General features: G+C 43.5%; 1 protein-coding gene across 1 annotated transcript; it reads left to right on the top strand.

The window, feature by feature from the left end:
- The first annotated feature begins 17,757 nt into the window (after window positions 1–17,757).
- On the top strand, window positions 17,758–22,075 carry LOC142471225 (uncharacterized). The gene has a single exon (XM_075578022.1). The coding sequence runs from the start codon at window positions 19,715–19,717 to the stop codon at window positions 21,551–21,553; it is 1,839 nt and encodes a 612-aa protein (XP_075434137.1). The 5' UTR covers window positions 17,758–19,714; the 3' UTR covers window positions 21,554–22,075.
- Window positions 22,076–25,718: the final 3,643 nt, after the last annotated feature.

Raw genomic sequence — 25,718 nt, 5'->3', positions numbered from 1 at the left:
GCAATTGGTCCCGCCAACTAAAGTTGGTAAGTTGGAGGGGAGAAGGATCGGCAAGGTTGCCGGGACGGCACTTAGAAAAAAAACCTCATCTCTACATCAATGGAGTCAATGGAGCGGGGACTTATAACATTATAGGACTGTTTACGTTCTATTGCTCATAATAAAAATGTGCTTGGCATTACAGTGTCAAGGTCATTCACTTCATCGTGTCAGCGCTTACGTTTATTATTGGCATAACATTGTACTTTTATATGTTATGATGATTTGCGTGTCACATTAGTCTTAATGTTATGGTGTGTCAATGGAAAAGCCTATACTCAACTCTTAAAGGAACAGGTCACATAATATGAAACATGTTACTTAAGTGTGCTTCAATTTATTATATGATGTAACAGATTTCACACATCTAACAGCTCCAGCGTCTAGTAATGTTGGTATACATTACAGAATGCTTTGAATGTGTAACGCATGATCAGATGTAAATGTAGCTGTTTGTTTTCATGTTTACATGTAGTTTGTGACCTCCCTCTTTTTATGACGTCCGCAATTGGACACTCAATAACATTGCATGTTTACATTGTTCACAATGCATTATAATCACTTCATGCAAAGTTATACACAGATCTATAAAAGTTACTCATTTTTAAACGATTGAAACATAATCAATAGCAAGTATCCTGATGGCATTAAATGATGCATATGCACATTAGAATTAGTTCATGTGAACAGGTGACAATAACATGCCAAATTACACATGTTGCAACGTAGTTTCTCAACGTCAATGTCATGGTTGTATCCTAATTAGATGACTGAGTGTTGCGTTCTGAAGTGGTACATGCATTACACATTCCAGAAATACTTGCCAATAAATGGTTGTACAAAGCTTAACGTTACATCATTCTCAAACACAGCTCAACCCCGTTATAGCGCGATCCACTACAACGCGAATTCGCTTATAACGCGGTCTGAGCATGGCCCCCGAATTGAAAGCCTCCATTTTGCCGCCTTACCTGCATCTCAAATCCTCCATTTTGCCGCCTTACGCTCTCCTCTTCACATGCTCATCTCTCTCCTCTTCCTGCTGTCCACGTGCTCATCTCGCGTTAAAATTTCACCGGCATCCGCTCTCGAACCTCCTCATTACAGATTTCATTCTCCTCCATTTTGCCGCCTTACCAGTGCTCTCCTCTTCCTGCTGTCCACGTGCTCATATCTCTCTGCTCTGCTCATCGCGTGCCATGTTTTTTTTTTTTTTTCAAACATTCAATTCAATGCTTTATTGACTAGACACACAATTAAACATTAATACATTTTGTACAAAACACATGCAGGGATTGAACTCGGGACCTTCTGATACCAATGCCTTGTCTCTTACCTCTACACCATAGGGTTGGTGTGACAAGACATAACCTATAAATATATTTATCCTCTACAACACATTGCCACAGGGTACATGTCAATGTTACATCTTAAGTCTACTTCTAGATGTCTATGACATCACACAGCTTCTGTGGTGTAGAGGTAGAACTCCTAACCAACATATGAAGGGGTCCTGTGTGTCTATAGTCAATAAAGCATTGAATTGAATGTTTGAAAAAAAAAACCCATGGCACGCGACAAGCAGAGAGATATGAGCACGTGGACAGCAGGAAGAGGAGAGCACTGGTAAGGCGGCAAAATGGAGGAGAATGAAATCTGTAATGAGGAGGCTCGAGAGCTGATGCCGGTGAAATTTTAACGCGACCCCGGTTGTAACGCGGTCTTGGGGTTGTGGACCCCAAGGACAGCGTTATAACGGGGTTTAGCTGTATCATGATTGCCTGGTGAACACACATAAATAATCCTTTTAATTGGTACTGGATACACGTTGGGAGTGAACAACTTGGATATGTTAATGTAACACCTTGCACTTCAGCAAGTCACCTGACATCATCACGTAGGTATTTAAAGGAGGGCAATTACCTGCACATTCACAGCTACTGTACAGACCTGAAAATGATGCGAATGTTTATGAGACGGAGGAAGATTCTATTGGACGAGAGGCTTGCTGATGGAGAGGATGTCACAGGCCAAGGAAGGGACAGTGACAGGGACAGGCACGCGGACAGGAGAGGGAGAGGGCAAGGAGATGAGAGAGGAGAGAAGTTGTGCCTCGTCCTAGTTTGTACAGGGAGAGAACCATGTTAGATGGGATGAGTGAGAAGATTGTAAGTCACTATCGTTTGAGTTCAGCAGCAATCTTAACTCTTTATGAAGAGATACAGGGAGATTTAGATTTTGTGACAGCCAGAGGTCGTGCAGTCCCTGGGCTTGTTAAAATGCTGTGCTCATTACATTATCTTGCTTCCGCGTCATTCCAGACAACTGTGGGCATAGTGGGCAGGGTCTCGCAATCTACATTCTCGCAGGCCTTTACCCAGTTTCTATGTGCACTGAATAGACGCGCTAGGAATTATATTCATTTTCCTACAGAGCACACAGAGTGGCTGGAAGTGAGGAATGGCTTTTATACCATAGCCGGGATACCATGTGTGATGGGTGCAATAGATTGCACCCATGTTGCTTTGATCCCGCCTAGTCAGAGTGAGCATGCTTACCGCAACCGTAAGCACTACCATTCCCTGAATGTACAGGTGGTATGCGATGCCACGATGAAGATTATGCATGTGGTAGCCAAATTCCCTGGTTCCAGTCACGATTCCTCTATCCTGAGAAACTCATCAGTCTTCCATGCTTTCGAAGAAGGCTATTTTGGACCTGGTTGGCTGGTGGGTGAGTACATATTATGATGTGTTAACAAACAACTCTAGTTTTTATATGAACTGTTCAATGTAATAATGTTAACACAAATTGTTTCATTTTTTGGCACGATGGATTATAGGTGACTCAGGATACGGAATTAGGCCGTGGCTGTTGACCCCGGTGGCAAACCCTCAATGTGAAGCAGAGGAGGGGTACAATGTTGCCCATATGTCTACCCGATCCATCATAGAGAGGACATTTGGGCTTTTGAAAACACGATTTCGGTGTTTAGATAGAACAGGGGGGGCATTGCAATATAAGCCTGCTAAAGTGTCAGATATTGTCATTGCATGTTGCATTTTGCACAATCTGGCACTCCGCAATAATGTACAAACCGACATACGTCAGGGCTTGGAGGAGGAGCATCCCTTAAATTTACCAGCTGACACTGAGCAAACAGCCGGTGGTGTGGAGACACGTCGGAATGTCATAAACACCTATTTTTCATGTAAGCAAATACATATATGTTCATAGAACTACATAGATGTATTAATTCATTGTAATGATAAATACATTTGTACAAATACCATTCACTTAGGAAACAGATGAATATGGTTTGCACACCTTTCTCTTCTCTGCTGTGTGGACAATTGCATGTGGCACCGGTATGTCATTCATCAACAGGTTGTATTATTCTTCTTACCAATAAAAGGTGTTGTGTGTACGTGAAGAAATAATGTGTACAAAATCTATATTTTATGTACATGCTATTTTTGGTTATGCATACATAATAAACCTACTATGTCGATAGTCAATAGCTAGTGCAGTATGGTTACATACAATGTTTCTTTTGGAGTGTGACATGTGTGTCACAAAGATGTGTAGACTATTGTGTATTTAAGATCATATTTGACGTATTATAGATTTTGTTTCATATCACATACAAAATTGTCACTTCTGTGTGTTGCTTACCTTAATGAACATGTCATGACAATGATTTATATTCATTCATGTTTTCTTTTTCAAGGTATATCACTCCAAGGACTGCTCATGGTATGTATTTCAATTCACATCTGTCATAAGATGTACAAACCTCGATACAGGTATAGTTACAGGATGTATAAACAGAACGTAATGATAAAGATGTGACAATTGAAACATGTCGTTTCTGTATTGTGTCCGTGCGTTTATCTACACTTGGTGGTTATTGTGCAGTGTGTTTTCTTATCATTACGTACATTACATAACATGTAATTTTGGCAACGTTACAACACCCATTTATGGAATATAGGGGTGGGGGGAGAGAAGGGGATAAACCCTGCTCATCTAGTGATTATGGGAGGGGAACATCTATTCATGCACATGAGCGATGTTAACACTCAATGCATGTTTGTATGAAAAGACCCTAATGTGTTAAACATCATTAACATTGCAATGTATGTGATTAGTTCTTCTCTCACTTCATCTTCATGTTCATTACTACATTGTCACATGTGTATGTATAAGTCAAATATGTGTGTTGATTTGACGTTCATCTAACATTTGTCAAAATGTTAACACCATTCCAAAGTATAGTTTTTGGAATTCTCAACTTTTCCTAAATCATTCAACATAATGACAATGTAGTTATTAAAATTTTTATTTCATTCACTTTACTTATTCAAAATGATCATGATCCTTTATAACTACTGTCAACATATGATCATAAATGAAGTATATATTTACATACGCACACATTTCAGCAACCTACTGTGTGTGTGTGTGTTGTAGTTTTGGTGTGATGCATTTATTTCTACCAGAAATAATATAAACCAACATAATAATGTTGCTTTTATCATCGGCCTCACTTAGCTATGTATGTGTTGAACGTTTACTAATAACACTAAACTATAGTTACTCGTGTGAATTAAATGTACACACAAAAGTTCATGGTTTAATGATCTTTACCTAACATTCATTAGCTCATGCATGTTAGGTTACCACTACAACTTAGGTGATAATATAACATTCACACGACTAAACAGTTTCTATCACCTACCTATTGTTATTGTGTACGTTCAGATACAATGTCTACGAGTTGTTATGTAGCATTTACATTCTTTGACAAGTCACACGTGAGATTATAATATATAGTAGATTAATGTGTTTGCTGAGTGATAATGTTGGTTGCATATATCACATGGCAATACATATAATGTTAGTAGAAAATAAAAAAATATCAATAGAAGTTCTAACTTCCGTGCTTAGCAACATCATTATGATAATTAAGTGCATAGTAAATATTTGCACTATAGGATAACATTATGTAGTGATTGTTAATCTGCGCACCAATCATTGAAAGCATTGTTACATATTTATTATAATAGTTGTTCGCTAGTCGTCACAATCATCTAATATAACGATTGGCCCATCTGAAATCATACATTGGTCCCATGTATTCATCCTCGACATCTGTGAAATACAGCAAACACATGATGTTCAAAGATGGCACATTTATCTATGTCTCAGCATGACAACGCTTAACACATCTCTATATGATTGTGGATATTCACGCATAAGTAACGTATATGTTTAAACTGCAAGGATAAAACTACAGATACAGAACTTTCTCATTTTTCAAATCGCGTTGCTGGCATTACTACTGATATGTTAGTTCCGGTGCCTGTATACATAATAATGTGCGCGCACAACGTCTGTTGTGCGCGCACGTCACGAATGTGTGGACTAAGTATTAGCGCATGCGCAAAATGATGTGTACGCTGTGCGTTCAATACATGTCCCTCCATGGTGCTGTTAGCATTTCGCATATCATGGCTGAAAGTTATGATATGGAAGCGAAACAAATTCACTTCAACACACGTACATATCTAAACTTTGTAAACGGACGTGTGCCCACGGCCAAAACGGACGATCAGCCAATGAGCGAACAAAATACGTGTGACGTCATGTTAAGGCACCGTGAAATGCACGCAAACACCCCTCCCACTGAATGAACATTGGCCTCCAGCGCTGTGCACGCACCGCCCCACCGACGCGCACCATGACACACTGCACTGACCGTAACAATAAGCTACGGGCACAGCCAATACTGTTTCACGCGCGCACGTCGGTTGGGGTGGGGCTTGCATCGGTAACCTTTTTAAGGACGCCTTGGGACATGACCACGTTCCCACATCATATGTGGGCGACACTTTGTTTTTATATGTTGAATGCTAAACAATGAGGTGTGTGTGTGTGTTACAGTTAGTGTAACATATTGAAATGATACTTTAAAAGCGATAAGCATCTATGATTTAGGACTCCGTCACCAATGTGTACTAATGGTTCGTCATGTAGTATATTGTTATAGGAAATAATGTCTTTGTGCACGCTACATGTAAGGCTGTCTGCAATGTTAAGCTGTATACACTCATTTGGCTAACAAATCGTGTATATTATTAATGTACACATATATAATTTGAGTAAAGGCATAACGAAATTTGTATTTACCATTCTTGTAGAAGTCAAAACTGATTTGGCTGCAACTGCTCGCTCCAGGAAGGCACAACAGTATCATTAAGAGAAGGGAAACAAAAGAAAACAGCGCACAACGCCAAATAGTGAAGCAAATTCAACAATATATTATAGAATTAAAAAGGGGGTAATATATCTGCGTACATAAAAAAGGTTGGTAAAAGGCATGTAGTGTGTATCACACTGTTTACCACTCAGCTGTTAGCTGTAGATTCAGGTGCTTGCTTCCCTCTGCTGCTGCAGCTCAGTTGATTCTGGGGCAGGACGTCAGTCTTTTCACTCCCAAGGGGATTTCCCTTCATGCAGCCAGGTTCAGCAGCTGGTACTGGGGCTCGGTGAAATCGCTCCTGCTTCCTAGCCGATATGAAGCTGCTCCTGTACCTTGGCAGGTGTATCCTCTGCAGAGAGGTTAAAACGCAGCTTGCTGCTGTCTTCACAGCAGTGGTGGATTCAATAGGGAAGTTTGAACAGTCTTACAGAGTTTATTTCATCCTGTGTGCTGTTTTGGACACTTGTGAGAGACTCTGTAAGACTGTTCAAACTTCCCTATTGAATCCACCACTGCTGTGAAGACAGCAGCAAGCTGCGTTTTAACCTCTCTGCAGAGGATACACCTGCCAAGGTACAGGAGCAGCTTCATATCGGCTAGGAAGCAGGAGCGATTTCACCGAGCCCCAGTACCAGCTGCTGAACCTGGCTGCATGAAGGGAAATCCCCTTGGGAGTGAAAAGACTGACGTCCTGCCCCAGAATCAACTGAGCTGCAGCAGCAGAGGGAAGCAAGCACCTGAATCTACAGCTAACAGCCGAGTGGTAAACAGTGTGATACACACTACATGCCTTTTACCAACCTTTTTTATGTACGCAGATATATTACCCCCTTTTTAATTCTATAATATATTGTTGAATTTGCTTCACTATTTGGCGTTGTGCGCTGTTTTCTTTTGTTTCCCTTCTCTTAGTGTGTGTGGGGTGCTGAGCCACCCCTGCGTTTACAGCTGCAGACGCCATTATCCCCAACACGGTTATGTGGCACTTATTATTTAATGTTTAACTATCTCACTGTGGGAGTTGTGGTTTAATTTTTTATACATTTTTTATCACTAAATTGATGGTATAGTCACTGCACTGTATATATTTATACATTTAAACTTTATAGGTAGTTAGGTAGTAGCGCACAGTTTTGTTTTTTGTGTTTACAACAGTATCATCCATGGTTGAGGCAACAGTTGAATCCTGAATCACACACATCTCCATAAGGGCGTCATATGGATCTGCAGTGGCTTCTTCAAACAAGACGTCCGGAGGTACGTACAGTTGTTGGTTGTTTTCCCATCCACATTGGTATTGCCCATATAAGTTTAGATACATATCATAGTAGTTATGTCCATCTTGCAACTGGTCTGGCTGAATGGAGGGTGCAGGTAGATCAGCAGACGCGACAGTCGGTGCGGCTTCAGTGTCACTGGTATTAGGCAAAAATATGCTATTTAACAGAAGATATGTTCCATGTTCCATGGTAAGTTTAAATGATGGCGCAACATGCCAGCATCCATATCGTTGATCTAGCCGATCATGGACACGCTCAAAACATTCATTTGCGGATAAAGTGAATCGTACAGAAGTTTTAAAATTTCGTTGTTTGTCAGGTTCTTGGTAGTATGGATATTTCTTTTGGATCAAGTCATAGATTTTGGCCACGTTTGCACTTTTCCCTTGCGTTGATTCGATTGCTTCATAAATCATAAATTTGTATGATTTACGTAGATGGCTATGCAAAGTGGAAGCTTCTGCCATTTCTTCTCTCCAAGTGTACACTGTCTTAAGTTGAACGCATACGGATGTCTGCTGAATGTGTGAATAGTTACATGTTATCTTCGCGGTTTGTTCCAAGGTTATAATACAACCTAGCAGTTATACAAGAAATTTGTTACAATAATTGGCTGAAATTCTTTGGGTAAGATACTCTTTTCACAGGAATCGAAACTTTACTTTCGGCTTAGGCTATCAACATGTGCAAAACAAGTTGACTCTTTGAATTAGAATAACAATGTGTGTGAAATCATCTACAGTGCTATGATTAACAGATTTCTGGTTACACTTAGCTAGATTTAACCATACACACATATCTCTTTGTTTGTCTCTTTTTCTGTTTTTCTCTCTCTCTGTTTCTCTCTCTTTCTCTCTCTGTTAGTCTCTCTTTATATATACATAGCTATAGATATATATAAATAAATATATATATATATAAGTAGATATATATAAATATATCAACATATATATTTATCTATATATAATTAACTATATATTGTGTGTAGATATATATAGTGTGACAGAGTCACTGACTCAGTAGGCTGGAATAGTGAATGGAGAGACGCTGCAGCCAGTTCACAGAGTGTTAATCTCCTCAGACAGAAAGAAGCACACCTGCAGCCTAATTAAGCAGGAGGCCTGAGAGACTGCAGGTTTAAAAGCAGGAAGTGACACACACACAAAGTGAGCTTGTTTTTCCACGTGAGGGTGGAGAGACTTCTCCCGGCTAGGAAGCCGTAGCTGCTGCTGCTCTGGTCCCCCAGTCCTGCGAGGGTAAAGATAAAGATACAGATTGCTGCGAGGCTGGACACAGCTTGCTCCCCGGAACCGTGTTCCTGTTTGCTGTTGGAGCTGCATTACAGATAAGACTTTATTATTATGCTTATTGGTTATCCTTTGTGTAGCATATGTTTTGGACATGACCAGATTAGCTGGCTGTCCTGTTAGTAAGGGCTCAAGAAGTGAGTTAGTTTCCCTAAAGGGAACAGGCTTTAATTTCTAGAAAGTCATTTTTAAAGGGACAGTGCACTCGTACTTTATTTGGATGTGGCTAATAAACCACTATAGTTGAACGTTTCCCATCGTGTCTAGCGTCTTACTGACCCCGCCGCGAGGCCGTCCTGCCACAATAGATATATATATATATATATATATATATATATAAATAATCTACATTGAAGGCCTTGTGTGCAAACAGGCCTTGTTGTAATTATCTTAACAGTTCATTACAGTTTATAACATTACTAGGTGAGTATGTTTGAGGGCCTATTTGAGTCAGCTGTGTAGAAGTTGTATTTAACAGCAAATAAGGCCTCTTTTCAGCCATGAAGGCCTGTACTGTTCATTCTGATTAGCACTCTATATATAATATATATATATATATATATATATAAACTAAAGCCATTGATGTGTGTAAGTAGGCCTTGTTGTAATCATATTCAAAGTTAAATACAGGTGAGTGAATTATGGGCTCAATCATACTGATCCCATAATTTTAGCAAGTGTACTAACATTTATATCTCATTAATACAAGGCCTGTTTGCTGACAACAGTGGCAGATAAATATATATATATATATATATATATATATATATATATATATCCGTTAATATATATATACACATTGTGGGTGTGGGTGTGTGTGTGTGTGTCTCTGTGTGTCTCTGTGTGTATATATATATCCATAGAGATACAGAGAGACTACAGATATATTCATACACACTTACAGATCTGTTATTGTAACCAAAAATCATACATGATCACATGCCAACATTATGAACTATGAAAGAAGATTAAGGTAAGTAATGTCTTACAGAGTTAAGACACCAGAAAACATAACATAAAAATGTATGCTGTTATATGGGTAGTTACTTAAAGTTGTATGTCAATAATATTAGCATGAAAGGACTATCTACATTACAAAAATAACCCATATACATCTCATTTTGAACTAAAGCTAAGTGAATGTCAGCTTCCATTAACATGGCAAGTGTGTAATAATGTTGTACCATTAATCAACTGATGATTAATACATATTCATATGTTATCAAATATGCGTTCATTCAGTCAGTGAGCATTTCTAAACATTCATGTGTACAAGGACATACTTGAATGTTATCAAGCATCTGTACATGATCATACATACACTATGCATGAAATATTCTGCAGTAAACACCACCAGGACACCAACAAATTTAGTGAATGTGATTATTTATTTTTGTTTATCCTTTTGAGAGCCAGTCACAGGCCTGCTTGTTGGCTGTTGTGTTTGCCGTTTCCCTTTGCCAACTACTCTGGCCTTAACTGTACGACTTGTACTGGCCTGTGGCAGTTCTGTGGCACTGGGTGTGGGCTGTTGCACTTCAGGGGCACTGGGTGTGGGCTGTGGCACTTCAGTGGCACTGGGTGTGGGCTGTGGTACTGGGTGTGCGCTGTTGCACTTCAGGGGCACTGGGTGTGGGCTGTTGCACTTCAGGGGCACTGGGTGTGGGCTGTTGCACTTCAGGGGCACTGGGTGTGGGCTGTTATACTTCAGGGGCACTGGGTGTGGGCTGTGGCAGTTGTGAAGCAGTTGATAAACATTGCAAGAGTGATGGTGGAGCAGTTTCTTGTTTTGGTGTTTTAATCTTTTTCCAAAAGCTGGTTAGTAGTAATTTTTGCCCTAACTTTCTTTTTCGTGTCTCATTTGTAGGTATCGGTTCCAGATTTTGAACAGATATACAGTAGCGGCAGCTTTTATTTGATGTAATGCCGGCGGCATGCCGGGATCTACTCCGGCTGCCGCCAGTCAAGACCGTGCGCCGCCGCGCTTCCCCCACGCACCCCCCCTCCACTTCGTGCGCATTTTACCCCCCCTTCCCGACCCCGAACCCGGCTCCTGCTCTGCCCCTCTGCTTCCCCGCACCCCCGCTTACCTCACTTTAAACTCCAGGGGTGTCGGGGAAGCCCGGGGAAGCCGGGGAAGCCGGGCACGCACGTGACTGGGACGTCACAGTGCGCCGCAAAGCGCCGCGTCTCCACACTTTCCACACGCATCCGGCCGGCGGCATTACATCAAATAAAAGCTGCCGCTACTGTAAGCGGTTGGATGTTGAGAGGGACCTGCACAGAACTTGCACCTACTGTACCGGTATCATCCAGAACTGGGGAATGAAGAACTGATGACTCAGGAGAAAAAGTTGCAGCATGTAAAGATCCATCGTTTGGGGAAGGGGAAAGGGATAGGAGACCCTCGCATCAGCCTATAATGAAATGAAATAAACAACGGTGCAATAAGGGGAGAGAACAGAATAATTACTAGGAAACAAAGACACCCTCAGGGCAGCACTCGTTGTAGGTGATAATGAAATGGTGATAAATTTAAAATTAAAATGCTTTAATTGTATTGGTTAAAATAAGTGTCAAAATCGTTGAAATCAATAAACAACTGACAGTGGTAAAACAACACACATAACAGACAAGAATACAAAATACTTTAACTGAAATCAAGGGGGGAAGGTAGAGATCCTACCTATCTGCTAATTAGCAGTAATGAGCAATCAATGACTGAATAGTCAGCCCCCTGGTTCAGCAATAACAAGGTTAAAAAGCCTGTAACATAAATACAGGTAACGGTGGACTGGTCATGCACAGATATATGCCAAAAAGGCTATGCAAAATGTAATGCAATAGAGTGAAAGCTCACTAGTGATAATACAGCTATAGTGCACTAAATTGTAAAGCTAGCTTAAGTATTGAAAGGTCCCCACTAAAGGATTGAGATAACCTAACTTAAGGTGGGTAAAGTGGTAATGCAAGTGTTAAAGAACAGTGCACATAAGAGCTCACAAAATGTGGTACTTAGCTCTGGGGCACGGATCTAGTCCGTATCCAGTTATAGCCCCCTAGTTCAAATGTGCCACTGGCTAACACTTAATGAGACCTTACAATATACACACAGCAGTAAATATTGTGACAGTATATACAAATCTCAATATTGATCTGAGCTGCCGATAGCTAGATGCACAAGAGCTTACAAAATGTAATATTCAGCTCAGATCAATATTGAGATTTGTATATAATCTCAATCCTTTAGTGGGGACCTTTCAATACTAAAGCTAGCTTTACAATTTAGTGCACTGTAGCTGTATTATCACTAGTGAGCTTTCACTCTATTGCATTACATTTTGCATAGCCTTTTTGGCATATATCTGTGCATGACCAGCCACCGTTACCTGTATTTATGTTACATGCTTTTTAACCTTGTTATTGCTGAACCAGGGGGCTGACTATTCAGTCATTGATTGCTCATTACTGCTAATTAGCAGATAGGTAGGATCTCTACCTTCCCCCCTTGATTTCAGTTAAAGTATTTTGTATTCTTGTCTGTTATGTGTGTTGTTTTACCACTGTCAGTTGTTTATTGATTTCAACGATTTTGACACTTATTTTAACCAATACAATTAAAGCATTTTAATTTTAAATTTATCACCATTTCATTATAACCTACAACGAGTGCTGCCCTGAGGGTGTCTTTGTTTCCTAGTAATTGTAAAGATCCATCCTCAGATGGGGTAAAGTGGAATTGTTGTTCTCTTGCTGTCATTCGCAACTGATTTGCTTGACTGACATTCAGAACAAGTGCTTGTAATATCCTGTTTACATTTTGGATTTCTTTAGGAACTTGGATGATGACTTTTTCAATTTGTGACAGTTCTGATATTGACCTTTCATGCAGTGACAGCATCCTTTCAAGCACTGACATCATTTCTGAATGGCGACGCTTTTCTTCACCCAAGTATCTTTCTTCAGAAGCTGCAATAGCTGAGTAGGTGTCACGAGCAGGAGGACTTGAATGCTGTGTTAATCCAGGAGTGGCAACAGCATCATGGTCATTTGAGTGAATTTGTCCTTGAGCGGCAACATCTGGTTCTACAAATAAAGAAAGACATCATAATTCAGTACCTAATTTTGGAAATGTGAATGAATGTTTCTAGTGATCTGTCTGAACATTTCAGAGAAGCAGGTGTTGCGCTAAATGTGGCTGACACTCATCAACACATGCAGTGTGTCGCTCACAGATGGTACTGTTGTGATAAGGTGGCGTATCTATAAGGTAAAAAGAAGATATGAGTGAACGAATGACTAACGTACGTTTTCATATATAGTGGCCTGGTGGTTGAAAGTATTCAGATAATTACCATTTCTAATGAATGTGATTAACTTCTGTTCACCTTGTCAGCATGTAACAACTGTAGTCCCTCCCCCAAGATGTGACACCACCCTGACCTTTTATTTGGTTCTACCACCTGTAAGCCGTCCCACAAGACTTGACCCTACCATGACCCTGTGATCTGGCTCTGTGCCCGACCCCACCCCCTGTGTTCACCTCTATGCTGTGATTACATATTAATTGGAGCTGGTTTCACACACATGAGCGAAATAAACATCTGAAGTGAGCTACATATGAACACAATTAAATACCATATGGTACATGTTCCTATTTATGCTCTCATTATACTACATGAAGCGAAAAAAGAGCTTTAATAAAACATAACCAAATGTGTTTGTGCAAATTATTAATGTTCGCCTTTCAATGCACAATCTTCCATGCAAGACTTGATTAGGCAGTAATGGCCTGTTTCTAGGTGAAACATAGATTATCAATAATGTATATATATATATGTATATATGTATCGACACAGTATAACGAAGTTATACATTACTGTGACAAATAATGAGTGCGGATATGCTTTGTGGTTATGCATGTTAACCCATTGTTTGTACAAAGATTCACACATACATTCAGCTTTGAACTATAGGGCAAAGATGTTGAATGCTTTGTAAGGTATAAGGTTGCAGTGTGTGTTATTTGGAAGATCAGTACACATAATCCCTTCATGCAGGTCAAGTTGTGTATGTTTACTCATAGTGATGTTATCCACGATAGCTGAGCCAATACATGTTTACACACACACACACACACACACACACACACACACACACACACACACACACACACACACACACACACACACACACACACACACACACACACACACACACACACACACACACACATATTAATTTTGTATTTTTGTAGGACAATTAGATATAAATATATATATATAGATAGATAGAGAGAGAGAGACACATATATGTAGGTATGCTTATATTGAGAAAAAGTATAAATAGCAGCGGAAATATAGATAACAACTATAACCTACGACACGCCTAGTACAGTAACATTTGTCACCTGGTGGAAATGGAGCCAATTAAATTCCGATATCTCTGTCTCCTGGCAAACCCTCCACGACGACAGGAAGAAAATTTTCCCGCATCTGCTCCTCCAATGGAGTTAAGATTAGAGCTTGTGCTGGCGGCCCACCTCCAGTACCAGAAGCATGCATCCGTTGTGCTTGGATTTTTTTCTTTAAGTTTGCCCTGAAATCATCGAATCTCTTGCGACAATTCGTCCGGTCCCTGACATGATTCCCACACGCAGACACAGCCAATGTTATTTGCTCCCACATTTCATTTTTGGATGCTGAACTTGTCTGCCCTTGAAATACATACAAAATATATGACGTCAATTATTATTAGAAAAACGATCAGTTGCCTAAACTGCTACCTGTTCCAAGAGATACCAAACATGCTGGTTTAGGTTGAATATGTGTACCACATGAGCATTTACGTGGAAACATACAAATGTAAGGAAGCTTGCATGAATATTGTATGAATTTTGTCAAACTTTTTATAGACTGATTGTTATGGTCGTTATAAAGCATGAAGGAATATGTGTGTAACAATTAACTTTCATTGATAGATATTATAGAATAATATTTTGATATTAAGACATCTCACATGACCTAGGATAACATGTCCTTGAACAATCAATGCAAAGATAGACTTACCTAGTAAATGGCCATACAGAGAGTCATAGTGCTCCAAAATCCCTGTGACAAGAACTCTGTTTTCCTCTTCATTGAACCGAGGATTACGTGGCCGCTCCACACGTTTCCTCCGAACACGTACAGGCCCAAAGCTTGGCTGCTGCTGACTGGACTCTCCTTCCAATGGAAGAGACTCCAAAAGCGGGCCACCACCAACCACCCCACCACCAGACAGACCAGCAGCACCAGCAGCAGACACCCCATCAGCACCAGCAACAGACACCACAGCCGCACCAGCAACAGAGCCACCAGCAGCACTCGCACTCCCAGCAACACCAGTCACACTCGCAGCAACAGCACTCCCCTGAATCCTACGTTCACTCAGACGCATACTCACACGACTACCAGTACCACTCACACCAGCATCACTCTTCCCACGCCTTGCGGCCATACCTCTAGCACTCACAAAGAACAGAAAAGAAATTTAAAAACAATCGCACTGAACACTTACAAAGTGAAAACAAGACAAAGATGTCAACAAAACAACACAGGACAAACCTCTCACAATACATAACAACTCTCTCAGTCAATATGAAATATGTAAATCGCCCAGCTCTATGTGTCTCTCTCTCTTACTCCCAACAACACAGAGAATAAATAACAATACACGCTGCCTTTAAATGGGCCGCTCAATCCAAAACATGCTTGCTTCGGCAGATTCAGCAAGAAGTTTCATTGGCGAACCTAATACCACCCCGCCATGCACGCCGATACACCTGTGTGTGATCGGCAAATCATCGGCAGAGTGGGAGCAAATGTTTTCGGCTTGATTCGGAAGGGATTCAGCACTTATTGCATATGGAGAGGGGAAATCGGCAGAATCATGCCGATAAGGTACACTTGGCGATTGCACTTTTTCGGCGCTTACTGCATAGAGTCTTATGTTACTGTTGGTACAATAAAAAGCTTTTTTACAATAAGTTGCATTTTTATGGTGTGTGTTGGGCCCTTTTATTATTGTATTTATAATACATACATATAATGCATAATATATACATAATATAAAAATATATTGTCCACAAAACTATAACAAATGTGATCTTTCCACACTCGATATTCCACAAAATAGTTTCTGTAAATAATAGCTTTCCTGATCGCTCGTCCTTGTTCTGGATTTGCATTGAGACAGAAAGAACAGCGCAAACACAATAGTGAAGTATTTTCAAAAAAGTGTATAAAAGAATATATATCTGCGTACATCAGGTAAAAAGTTTACAGGCATGTAATGCACTCAGGCATAAGTTACCAACACCGCTCGCCGTGGAGAGAAGGAACACTCTGGTACTCAGTCCCTCAGATATGGCAGCTGGGCATGCAGGGTGGATGTCAGGATACAGGTCAATTGGCTTGTTCTTATATCCAATATTCTCCTTCCAGCTCGTTGCCCTCCGATCAGCTGATCCGTGAGGTCAGGAGAAAAGAAGGAAAATCTGCAGGGGCAGCCGATGATGCACTCCCGCCTGCTTTGCAGTCCCTCAATACAGCTTCACGACACGCCGTCAGACGAGGACGGCCGTCAAGCCGAGATGACGTCGCTCGAAATCAATCAAGCTCCCAATGGGTAATAGAAGCAGTGACTAAAGGCCACCAAAAGTATATTCAGGAGTCACTCGTTACGCCTCGTAGTTCCAACCGGTTTCGTGGTCTGAAAACCACTTCATCATTGAGCCTCTACACACTTCACGGCTGCAGATGCCAAACTCAACATTCAGAGGTTGTTGATTATTTAATATTATATCACAGAGGTGTATATGGGTTACGAGTACATTAGAGATTAACTTTAGTTGCGCACTTATATCTTTTTCTTTTCTGGATTTGCAATGCCTGTAGTCCCGACCTCTCCTTAGTTCTGTAGCTATAATGCAGTGTGGTCCTTTTAGTGCTGACCTCTCGCAGGTCATGCGACCCCAGACTCAGATGCTGTAAACTCTTCCGGTTATCACTTCATTTATTACCTTCTCTGGGCAATCGCCACAAAGAAAATTTCTGTCTTCTTCTACATCCAACTTTGCATCCTAACACTATTCAATTCTCATCTAAAGGTGACACACCCAATAAAGAAATACTTGCCACCAAAAACTACCAAGAAAATATATCTAAAAACTCACATCCAAAACAATCCTGTAGAAATAAATGCAAAAAACATTTATCAATAATAAAAATGTATGTAAAGCAGCAGACATAGAAAACGGCTTTTACTGCCCACGCATTTCATGCGCTCTATCAGGTCTTCATCAGCCATTAAAAGGAGGCCGCCAATGCTTGGCTTTCCATGCAGCTGCCCTGATGATGAAGGGTTGCTGATCTCCAAGTAAATGATGCTGGGATCATTCCATGGAGGCCTCTCTTCAGTGAGACTCACCCTTACGATTCATCAACCAAACTGTGTCCCACCAATTACCACAACGTCCAAGTGGCATGGAGGCTCTGCTGAACTCCTCACAGAGGCTCTCACACAGACCGGCTCTCAGCTTTCTCTTAGCCCATCAGTTCTGCCTGCTTATATTAACTGGAGCTCCCATTCGAAAAATGGGAACACCAGGTGTAGCTAATCACAGACAGGGGTGGGGTTCAGCACTGAAATGCCAGCCCCCTTTGCTGAAATGGTCGACCTCTCCCTGGTTCCTCAACAATGGGCACAGCATAAACCTATTGGTAACACACCCAAAAACACACACAACCTGAGGCAACGTGTCCATGCGATGGGCTCTCCTCCCCAATCATGCAATGCCTGATAATTACACAGTGCTTACAAACCCCCTGAGAGTTCACAATCTCCTGAACAGAGCGGATCACTGCTTTCACACTATGTAAAACACCACATATATTGCGGTAAAGCAGTTCCACTACTTTCACGCACCGTAAAACACAATATACTGCATAAATTACTGTCACGCTGTCAGGATTGCCTAGACCTCCTGCCTAGCCATAGCTTCCTTGTCCACTGGGTGTGCTGCTGTCTTCTGTTGGCTCTGGGTTCCTCTGTCTGTCTGTCTTCTTGTTGCTCCTGTCTCTGTCCTTTATAGCTTGCTTCCTGTCTGTTGCTTTTGCCTTTGCTTGCTAGTCAGACTCCTGCAGTATGCTCATGCCTGTCTTTGATCCTGACCTGTTTCCTGTACCTGTACCTGTATTTGAGTCTGCTCACAGTAAAAGCCCTTGCTAGTAATCTGGCTTGTCCCTGGTTATTCCTGCTCCCCGGTCTCAGTCCCTGCTCCCTGTTCTTAGTCCCTGTCCTGCCCCGCCTGTCCTGTTCCAGTCTCCTCGTTGCCGACCTCTGCTTGTACCTAACTTCGCTGCCTGCCGCCTGCCTCGGACCCCTGCTTGTACCTGACTTCGCTGCCTGCCGCCTGCCTTGGACCTCTGCTTGTGACCCCTACTACGCTCGTGCTGTTCCGGCCACCGAGATCCTACCCGCCACAGGAGTCTCCCGTGACAGAAAGCAAAGGCCACTTCTGGATCTTGCTGGAACAGATTCTTCTTCTGCCTGCACCCTTTCCTGCCTGCTGCAGCTGACCACATCCGCAAGGTTGAAGATAAGTACTTTCGTTTCTTTTTTGGAGATCCCAGTTGGGAAGGTTTTTTTGTTGTTGCTGCTAGTGTTCTGCAAGAATTATTGCGCTCATAACGAAAAAACATTTTTTTTTCTGAGACTAGAACTGTTGCTGCAGAGACAATTGCAGTTTTCTTTGAGATTTTTCTTTTTGTGCAGTGCCTGGGTTAACGCTTGCAGTACCTGCTGCCACCTTTTTAGACTCTGACTTTTCATCCCCTGGACAAGTCTGGTCTCTGCATCCCTGGTTGGACCACTGCTGTTCACAGGGTTCCCATTTCAAATGTTTCTTTTTAAATCCCAGTTGGGACCCTGAAGGTTTTGTTGCTGCAAAGGTTTCTGCTGGGTTTTTTGTGCCACTTTCTCCCTGAGAAGAATTCCCTATTACAAAAAAGACCCTTCCCTGCAGTACCTGTTTTTGCCATTTTGAGACTTTCATTACCTGGACAAGAATTGTCTCTGCATTGTGGGTGGGCCACTGCAGATTTTCAGACTCACATTTCTATTTAGGACGGTTACCTTGATTTACTGCTGTTCACAGGGTCTTCATTTCAAAAGACAAAAGTGCTCCCATTATTTTGTTGCTGCATGCTTTGATTTTCTTGCATCTATAGTTTTTCATATGATTGGTTCTAAGGTTTCAGGTTTACCTGCAAGTTCCCCTAAAGTTTGTTTCTCTGCAACATATGATATCCCTACGCCTGATATCAAAGGTTTCAGATTTGACTGCAGGGTTCTCTATCTGATATTCCTATGTTCAATGTCAAAAGTTTCAGATCTAACTATAAGTTTTCTCTGTATTAGTTTCCTGCTGTCTATGATATTTCTATGCCTGATATCAAAAGTTTCAGATTCAACTGCAGGTTTTCTTTGTCTATATGATATCCCTACGCCTGATGCATAAGGATTTAGATGTAACTGCAGGTTTTCTCTGTCTGTATGATATCCCTATGCCTAATGCCTAAAGATTCAGATATAACTGCAGGTTTCTCTGTCTATGTTTTTTCCTTGCATTTATAATCTCTGTGACTGATGTTAAAGTCTTTAAGGGTCAGCTCTCCTATCTTGTGTCTCTCTGTGTCTAATATTCCTGTTGTTCATTCTAATGCTTCTGTTTTAAAAACACATTTCCTCTTTACTGGTGTCTTGGGAAGTGTGGTTTAATTATGGCTTCCACTCAAACAGTCTTGAGCAGTAAATGTGAACACAGTACCACTGATTCTTCAGAACTTCTCAAAGCAAGGAAGAAGAAGAAGAAGGGAGGCATTACTGTGGAAGTTGCAGAAGGAATTAAGAATGAAAATTTAACCTCAGAGTCTGCATTTGATGAAAGAGATATGCTGCAGCTTAAGGCAACTCACAGACGTAGCCCAAGAATAGTGGAAGAGAAGAAAGATGCTCCTACTCAGACGCTTCAAGCTGCACAGAAAGCGATTGATTGTCTTTATGAACGTTTAGATAAGGAGCAAGAGGCCAAGATTGCACTACAAAGCTGTCTATCTTCAGCAATTGCTAAGTGTGTTCTCCAGGAGAAAGAAAGACAGCAGTTGGAGAGGGACAGGGTAATCCTGTCAAGTAAGCTGGAGAAGGCCTATGCTGATAATGCGCAGTACCAGAATTTCATGGCTCAAGTTGGCGCAAAACTGGAAGCCTCTGAGGAGAAGAATTGCCACTTCAACATAGAACTACGTTCTTTGAGAGAGATCTTCGAAGGATTAAATAGAAGTTTTGAAATGGTAACCCAGAAGTGCAAGAATCTCTGTGTCCAGGTCAGTGAAGGAGATAAGAAACTCCATGAATTAGGAGAGGAGAAGAAGCAGTTGGCCCAGGAAAAGTTGGATATGCAGACAGCACTGCAGAATGCAGAGAGAGTGCTGCAAGAGGAACGTGTCTCCCTGGAGCGGCGCACTCAGGCAGAGAATATGCTGCAGAGTCAGCTGCGAGAACTACGTGCACATCTGCAGGACTCCAAGGAGAGATGGGTGAATGCTGAAGAGAGACAGCGAGTATTGCAGGAGGAAAGTTTCCAGACTGCCTACAAGATAAAGATGCTGGAAGAGTATTTGAGTACCCAGTGTGTCCCCAAAGAACAGCATGAGGAGCTGAAGGTCACACTGAGCATAACCAGAGCCTCGCTGGAGGAGGAGAGGTCTGGGAGAGCACGGCCCGGTTCTGCCTCCAGCAGAAAGTCTCTTTCAGACTCTGGTTCCACAGAGACATCCCCTCTCAGTCCTCCTGGAGACGTGGGGGAAGTGGGCGACCTGAAGGAGTTTGTTCTGCGCCCCGCGCCACGCGGTGTCACCGTCAGATGTCGGATCAGCCGAGACAAGAAAGTGATGGACCGAGGACTGTACCCCACCTACTACATGCACCTGGAGCGGGACGAAAACCACAAGCTCTTTCGTCTCGCTGGGAGGAAGAGAAAGAAGAGTAAAACGTCCAACTACTTGATATCTATTGATCCGACCGACATGTCCCGGGAGGCGGGCAGCTTTACTGGCAAACTCCGATCCAACCTAATGGGGACCAAGTTTACAGTGTTTGACCGCGGTGTTAGCCCAGCCAGGGCTCAGGGACAGTCAGAGAATGCAGCGTCCCGGCAAGAACTGGCGGCTATTTGCTATGAAACTAACGTCCTCGGGTTTAAGGGTCCCCGGAAGATGGCGGTTCTCATTCCCGGAAAGAATTTCAATCACGAGCGCATCCCTTTCCAGCCACACAATGATTCGGAGAGCCTGCTGTCTAAATGGCAGAACAAGTGTCAGGAGAACATCATCGAGCTGCACAATAAGGCCCCCGTGTGGAATGATGACACTCAGTCTTACGTGTTCAACTTCCACGGGCGTGTCACACAAGCATCTGTGAAGAACTTCCAGATTGTGCACGACAATGATCTGGAGTACCCTCTGCCCACTGATAAGCCACCAGAGGTGGGTCACCTTGAGTCGCCGTTTCATCAAGGCCTCCGGGAAGAGCCTGGAGGATCGTCCGGAGAACGCTCCTGAGAGGGGGGAGTAATGTCAGGATTGCCTAGACCTCCTGCCTAGCCATAGCTTCCTTGTCCACTGGGTGTGCTGCTGTCTTCTGTTGGCTCTGGGTTCCTCTGTCTGTCTGTCTTCTTGTTGCTCCTGTCTCTGTCCTTTATAGCTTGCTTCCTGTCTGTTGCTTTTGCCTTTGCTTGCTAGTCAGACTCCTGCAGTATGCTCATGCCTGTCTTTGATCCTGACCTGTTTCCTGTACCTGTACCTGTATTTGAGTCTGCTCACAGTAAAAGCCCTTGCTAGTAATCTGGCTTGTCCCTGGTTATTCCTGCTCCCCGGTCTCAGTCCCTGCTCCCTGTTCTTAGTCCCTGTCCTGCCCCGCCTGTCCTGTTCCAGTCTCCTCGTTGCCGACCTCTGCTTGTACCTAACTTCGCTGCCTGCCGCCTGCCTCGGACCCCTGCTTGTACCTGACTTCGCTGCCTGCCGCCTGCCTTGGACCTCTGCTTGTGACCCCTACTACGCTCGTGCTGTTCCGGCCACCGAGATCCTACCCGCCACAGGAGTCTCCCGTGACACACGCGCGGCACACCTGTGAGCACGTGGCTTGCCTAAGGCTAAGGCCCCGGTCACGGCGCTGTAATGCGCGCCCGCGCTTTTGGCTGCGCGTTCCGGCGATTCCCCGGTCTGCAGCTCACTGCAGGAGCAGAGACCGGGGGGGGGGAGGGCGTGGCGGAGGAGTGACGGGGGCGCTGCCATGACGTCACCCGGCAGGTTCGCCCTCATTGGCTGAACCGCCGGGGGGCGTGCCTAGCCGCTCGACGTGAGTTCCTGCTCTCAATTCTATTGAGAGCAGGAGTAGCTCTCGCGCGAGCGCTGCGGCCCCCCCTCGCAGCGGGCCCGGCGCCATTGCGGGGAGGGCTCTCGTGAGTGCAGCGTCCGCCACAGCGGACGCTGTAGCAGGCAGCGAGGGCAAGGCCTAAGGGTTAATACACTGCTTTCTAGCTGGCCCACTTTTCTCCTTTGCAAAGGTCCCTCAAATGAACAATATTTCCCCTCAATCCGTCCCAATATACCATCTGTTACGAACAGCACACAAGTGAGCACTTGACTTAGATATGCAACCAGGGTTAATACACACGGCTACTCTAACCAACACACCTTTCTCCTAAGCAAGGTACTGTACTTTCATATTCCTAACACTGCCACCACCCGAGAAATATGGAAATACAAAAAGGTAAATATTAAAGCTGCAGACCAAGCAATATCCTACATGTGTTTTTTTTTTAAAATAAATCAGTTCTGTACTATGAGAAAATACATGTAGCATTTAAAAAAAAAAAAAAAACAACTCTGAATTACATTTTTTATGTATTATAAGGTAACAAGAATTTTTTTATTTCTATAGCAACCATTTACAAAGTCACATCCCCTACCTTTTCTGAACCAGGCTCTGGCACACCACAGATTAATATGCAAATGCATGTCACTGACTGCAGAATATTCCTCTGCAGTCATTTAGTGAACCCCCAAGCCGAATCTTCGCTGATCAATCACAGGAGAATTTAGCTAATTTCTTATTGTCACGCCTGTATGCCCGCAGACCTGGCCAGTCCCCAGTACTGAGGTGGGAAGGGTATTACCACACACCCACAGCAGTGAGGGCATGCCCGGAGTGTGGTATGGCGTTGCCGGGCCTGTTGAGAGATGGTTAGATATACTTGCAACGCCTTGGGAGTTCAGAGTAAGAGAAGTGGTGTCCATGCGCCAGAGTCCAGGGATACAGAAGTTAGTCGTCAAGTTCGTAAGCCAAAGTCCAGGGGTCACAGAGGTCAGCAAGGTAGAGTTCGTAGGCAGGGTTCAAGGGCAACAGAGAGCAGAGTAGTCCAGGACGAGCAGAGGTCAAACCAGGGAAATCCAGGGATAAGCAGGAGCAGGAACAAGGCTGGAACACAGAGGAGACCCAAGCATAGGACTGTAACAAGGTAACAAGAGCTATGCAGAGCAATGAGAGAAAGGGCAGACAGGAGTTATAAAGGAGGGAACACCAATAGGAGAGAGAGGAGGAGCAGAGGGAGAAGTGGGAGACAGCAGGGATAGGTGAGGAGGAGAAGAGGAGGAGATAGGTGAGCCAATGAGGGAGATAGCCTGCAGGGAATGAGAGGAGGAGCCAGGAGGCTGAGAAACCCTAGAAGAGGCGCGTGTGTGCACGCCCTCTGTAAGTTTAAAGTGCGCGCGCACAGGCTGCGTCACAAGGCGCGCAGAGCACCGCGCCACGGGGGCATCCACCAAGGATGAGGGAGGAACGGAGGGGAGAGCCACCGGAGGTAAGGGGACAGGAGTAGAGACCGAGGGGGGCCGTGAGCAGGGAACGCCGCAGCATGGCGCCGGAGACCAAGCGGGTGCGCGGCCTTGCGGGGAGCTCGCGCTGGCGCCGGGAGAGCGTCAGAGGTTGTTCAAGAGGGACAGCTGTGGGTAGAGGAAGGGAGGCTAGCAGGGGAGGAATCAGAGGGAAGGCAAACATGGGACGTCAGGGACACATGGAGGGGAAGGAATCCCCTGAACCGTCACAGTATCCCCCCCTTGTGGATCGATCTCCGAGCGATCCAGCCACGGTTTCTGGGGAAATTTTAGGTGAAATTGTTGAAGACGTTTATGAGCATGAATGTGATGTGCCGGAACCCATGAATGCTCCTCCGGACCATAGCCCTTCCAGTGGACGAGGAACTGGAGCTTGTTCTTTGACCAGCGCGAGTCAATGAGAGACTGGACCTCGTACTATTGTTGTCCTAGGGTGGACACTGGGTTGGGTTTACAGGAAGGGTCCGGGAAGTGGGAGCTTTGGACAAAAGGCTTAAGTAGGGAGACATGAAAGATGGAAGGAATCCTCATGGTGGGGGGTAGAGCAAGGCGGTAAGCGACTGGGTTGACTCTTTCCAAGACTTTGAACGGGCCCAGAAAACTTGGTGACAGTTTAGAAGATGGAATTTTAATCCTGATGTTTTTCGAGGACAACAACACTCTGTCACCAGGCTTGAATGAGGGACCTGGTTGGCGACAACGATCTGCCTTGGTTTTTTGTTTAGAGACAGCAGCTTGTAGGGATCCTTTTCCAAGAGTTCTGCAGGGTCATAACATGGGAGTCGGCTGCAGGGACGCCAGAAGGGGGAGAAGAGAGAGGAAGACTGCCAGGGTGAAAGCCGAAATTAATGAAAAAAGGAGACTCTTGGGTAGACTCATTCTTGAGAGAGTTGATAGCAAATTCGACCCATGGTAACAGGTCCACCCAGTTGTCTTGTGAGTCCGATACGAAGCATCTGAGATATTGCTCTAGGGTTTGATTCATCCTTTCGGTCTGACCATTGGTCTGAGGATGGTATCCGGAAGAAAAAAGGAGGGAAATTCCGAGTCTCTGGGAAAACTTAGAGATGAATTGAGACCCTCTGTCAGAGACAATAGAAATGGGAACGCCATGTAATCTGAAAATTTCCTTGGAAAAAATATCGTCCAGAGTAGCAGAATTAGGAAGACCCTTGAGGGGAATAAAGTGTGAATGTTTAGAAAATCTGTCTACTACAACCAGAATGGTATTCATTCCTTTGGAATTGGGAAGTTCGACAATGAAATCCATCGAGATGTGTTTCCAGGGTTGCTCCAGAATGGGGAGAGGCATAAGGAGGCCAGAAGGATTATGATGGGGCGTCTTACTCTGGGCACATACAGGACAAGCACTAGTAAAGTCAAAAATGTCTTTGTTCATCTTTGGCCACCAAAATGTCCGTTTAATAAGGTCCGCTGTCCTCTTGAAGCCTGGATGATCGGCATATCTAGAGGAATGTCCCCAAAGTAGAATCTTGTAGCGAAACCGTGGAGCTGCGTATAAGCGCCCTTCTGGTACCCTGAACCTGCTGGGAATGTGAGCCTGGGCTTTGTTGATTTCATCCAACACATCAAAATTATTAGCAGAGATTATGCATTTGGCAGGAAGAATTGGTTCCGTGGCTTCATTAGATTCATTTTCCATGGCGAACTGGCGAGACAGAGCATCCGCATTGACATTTTTGGTACCAGGAATGTACGAAATGGTATAGCTGAAGTGGGAGAAGAAGAGAGACCACCGAGCTTGGCGAGAGCCCAACCGTCGGGCCCCCTTGATATACAGCAAATTTTTGTGGTTGGTGAGGATGGCAAC

Source organism: Ascaphus truei, chromosome 20, assembly GCF_040206685.1.
Source record: "Ascaphus truei isolate aAscTru1 chromosome 20, aAscTru1.hap1, whole genome shotgun sequence".
Taxonomy (NCBI): domain Eukaryota; kingdom Metazoa; phylum Chordata; class Amphibia; order Anura; family Ascaphidae; genus Ascaphus; species Ascaphus truei.
This window is presented reverse-complemented; position numbering and strand designations above follow the sequence as displayed.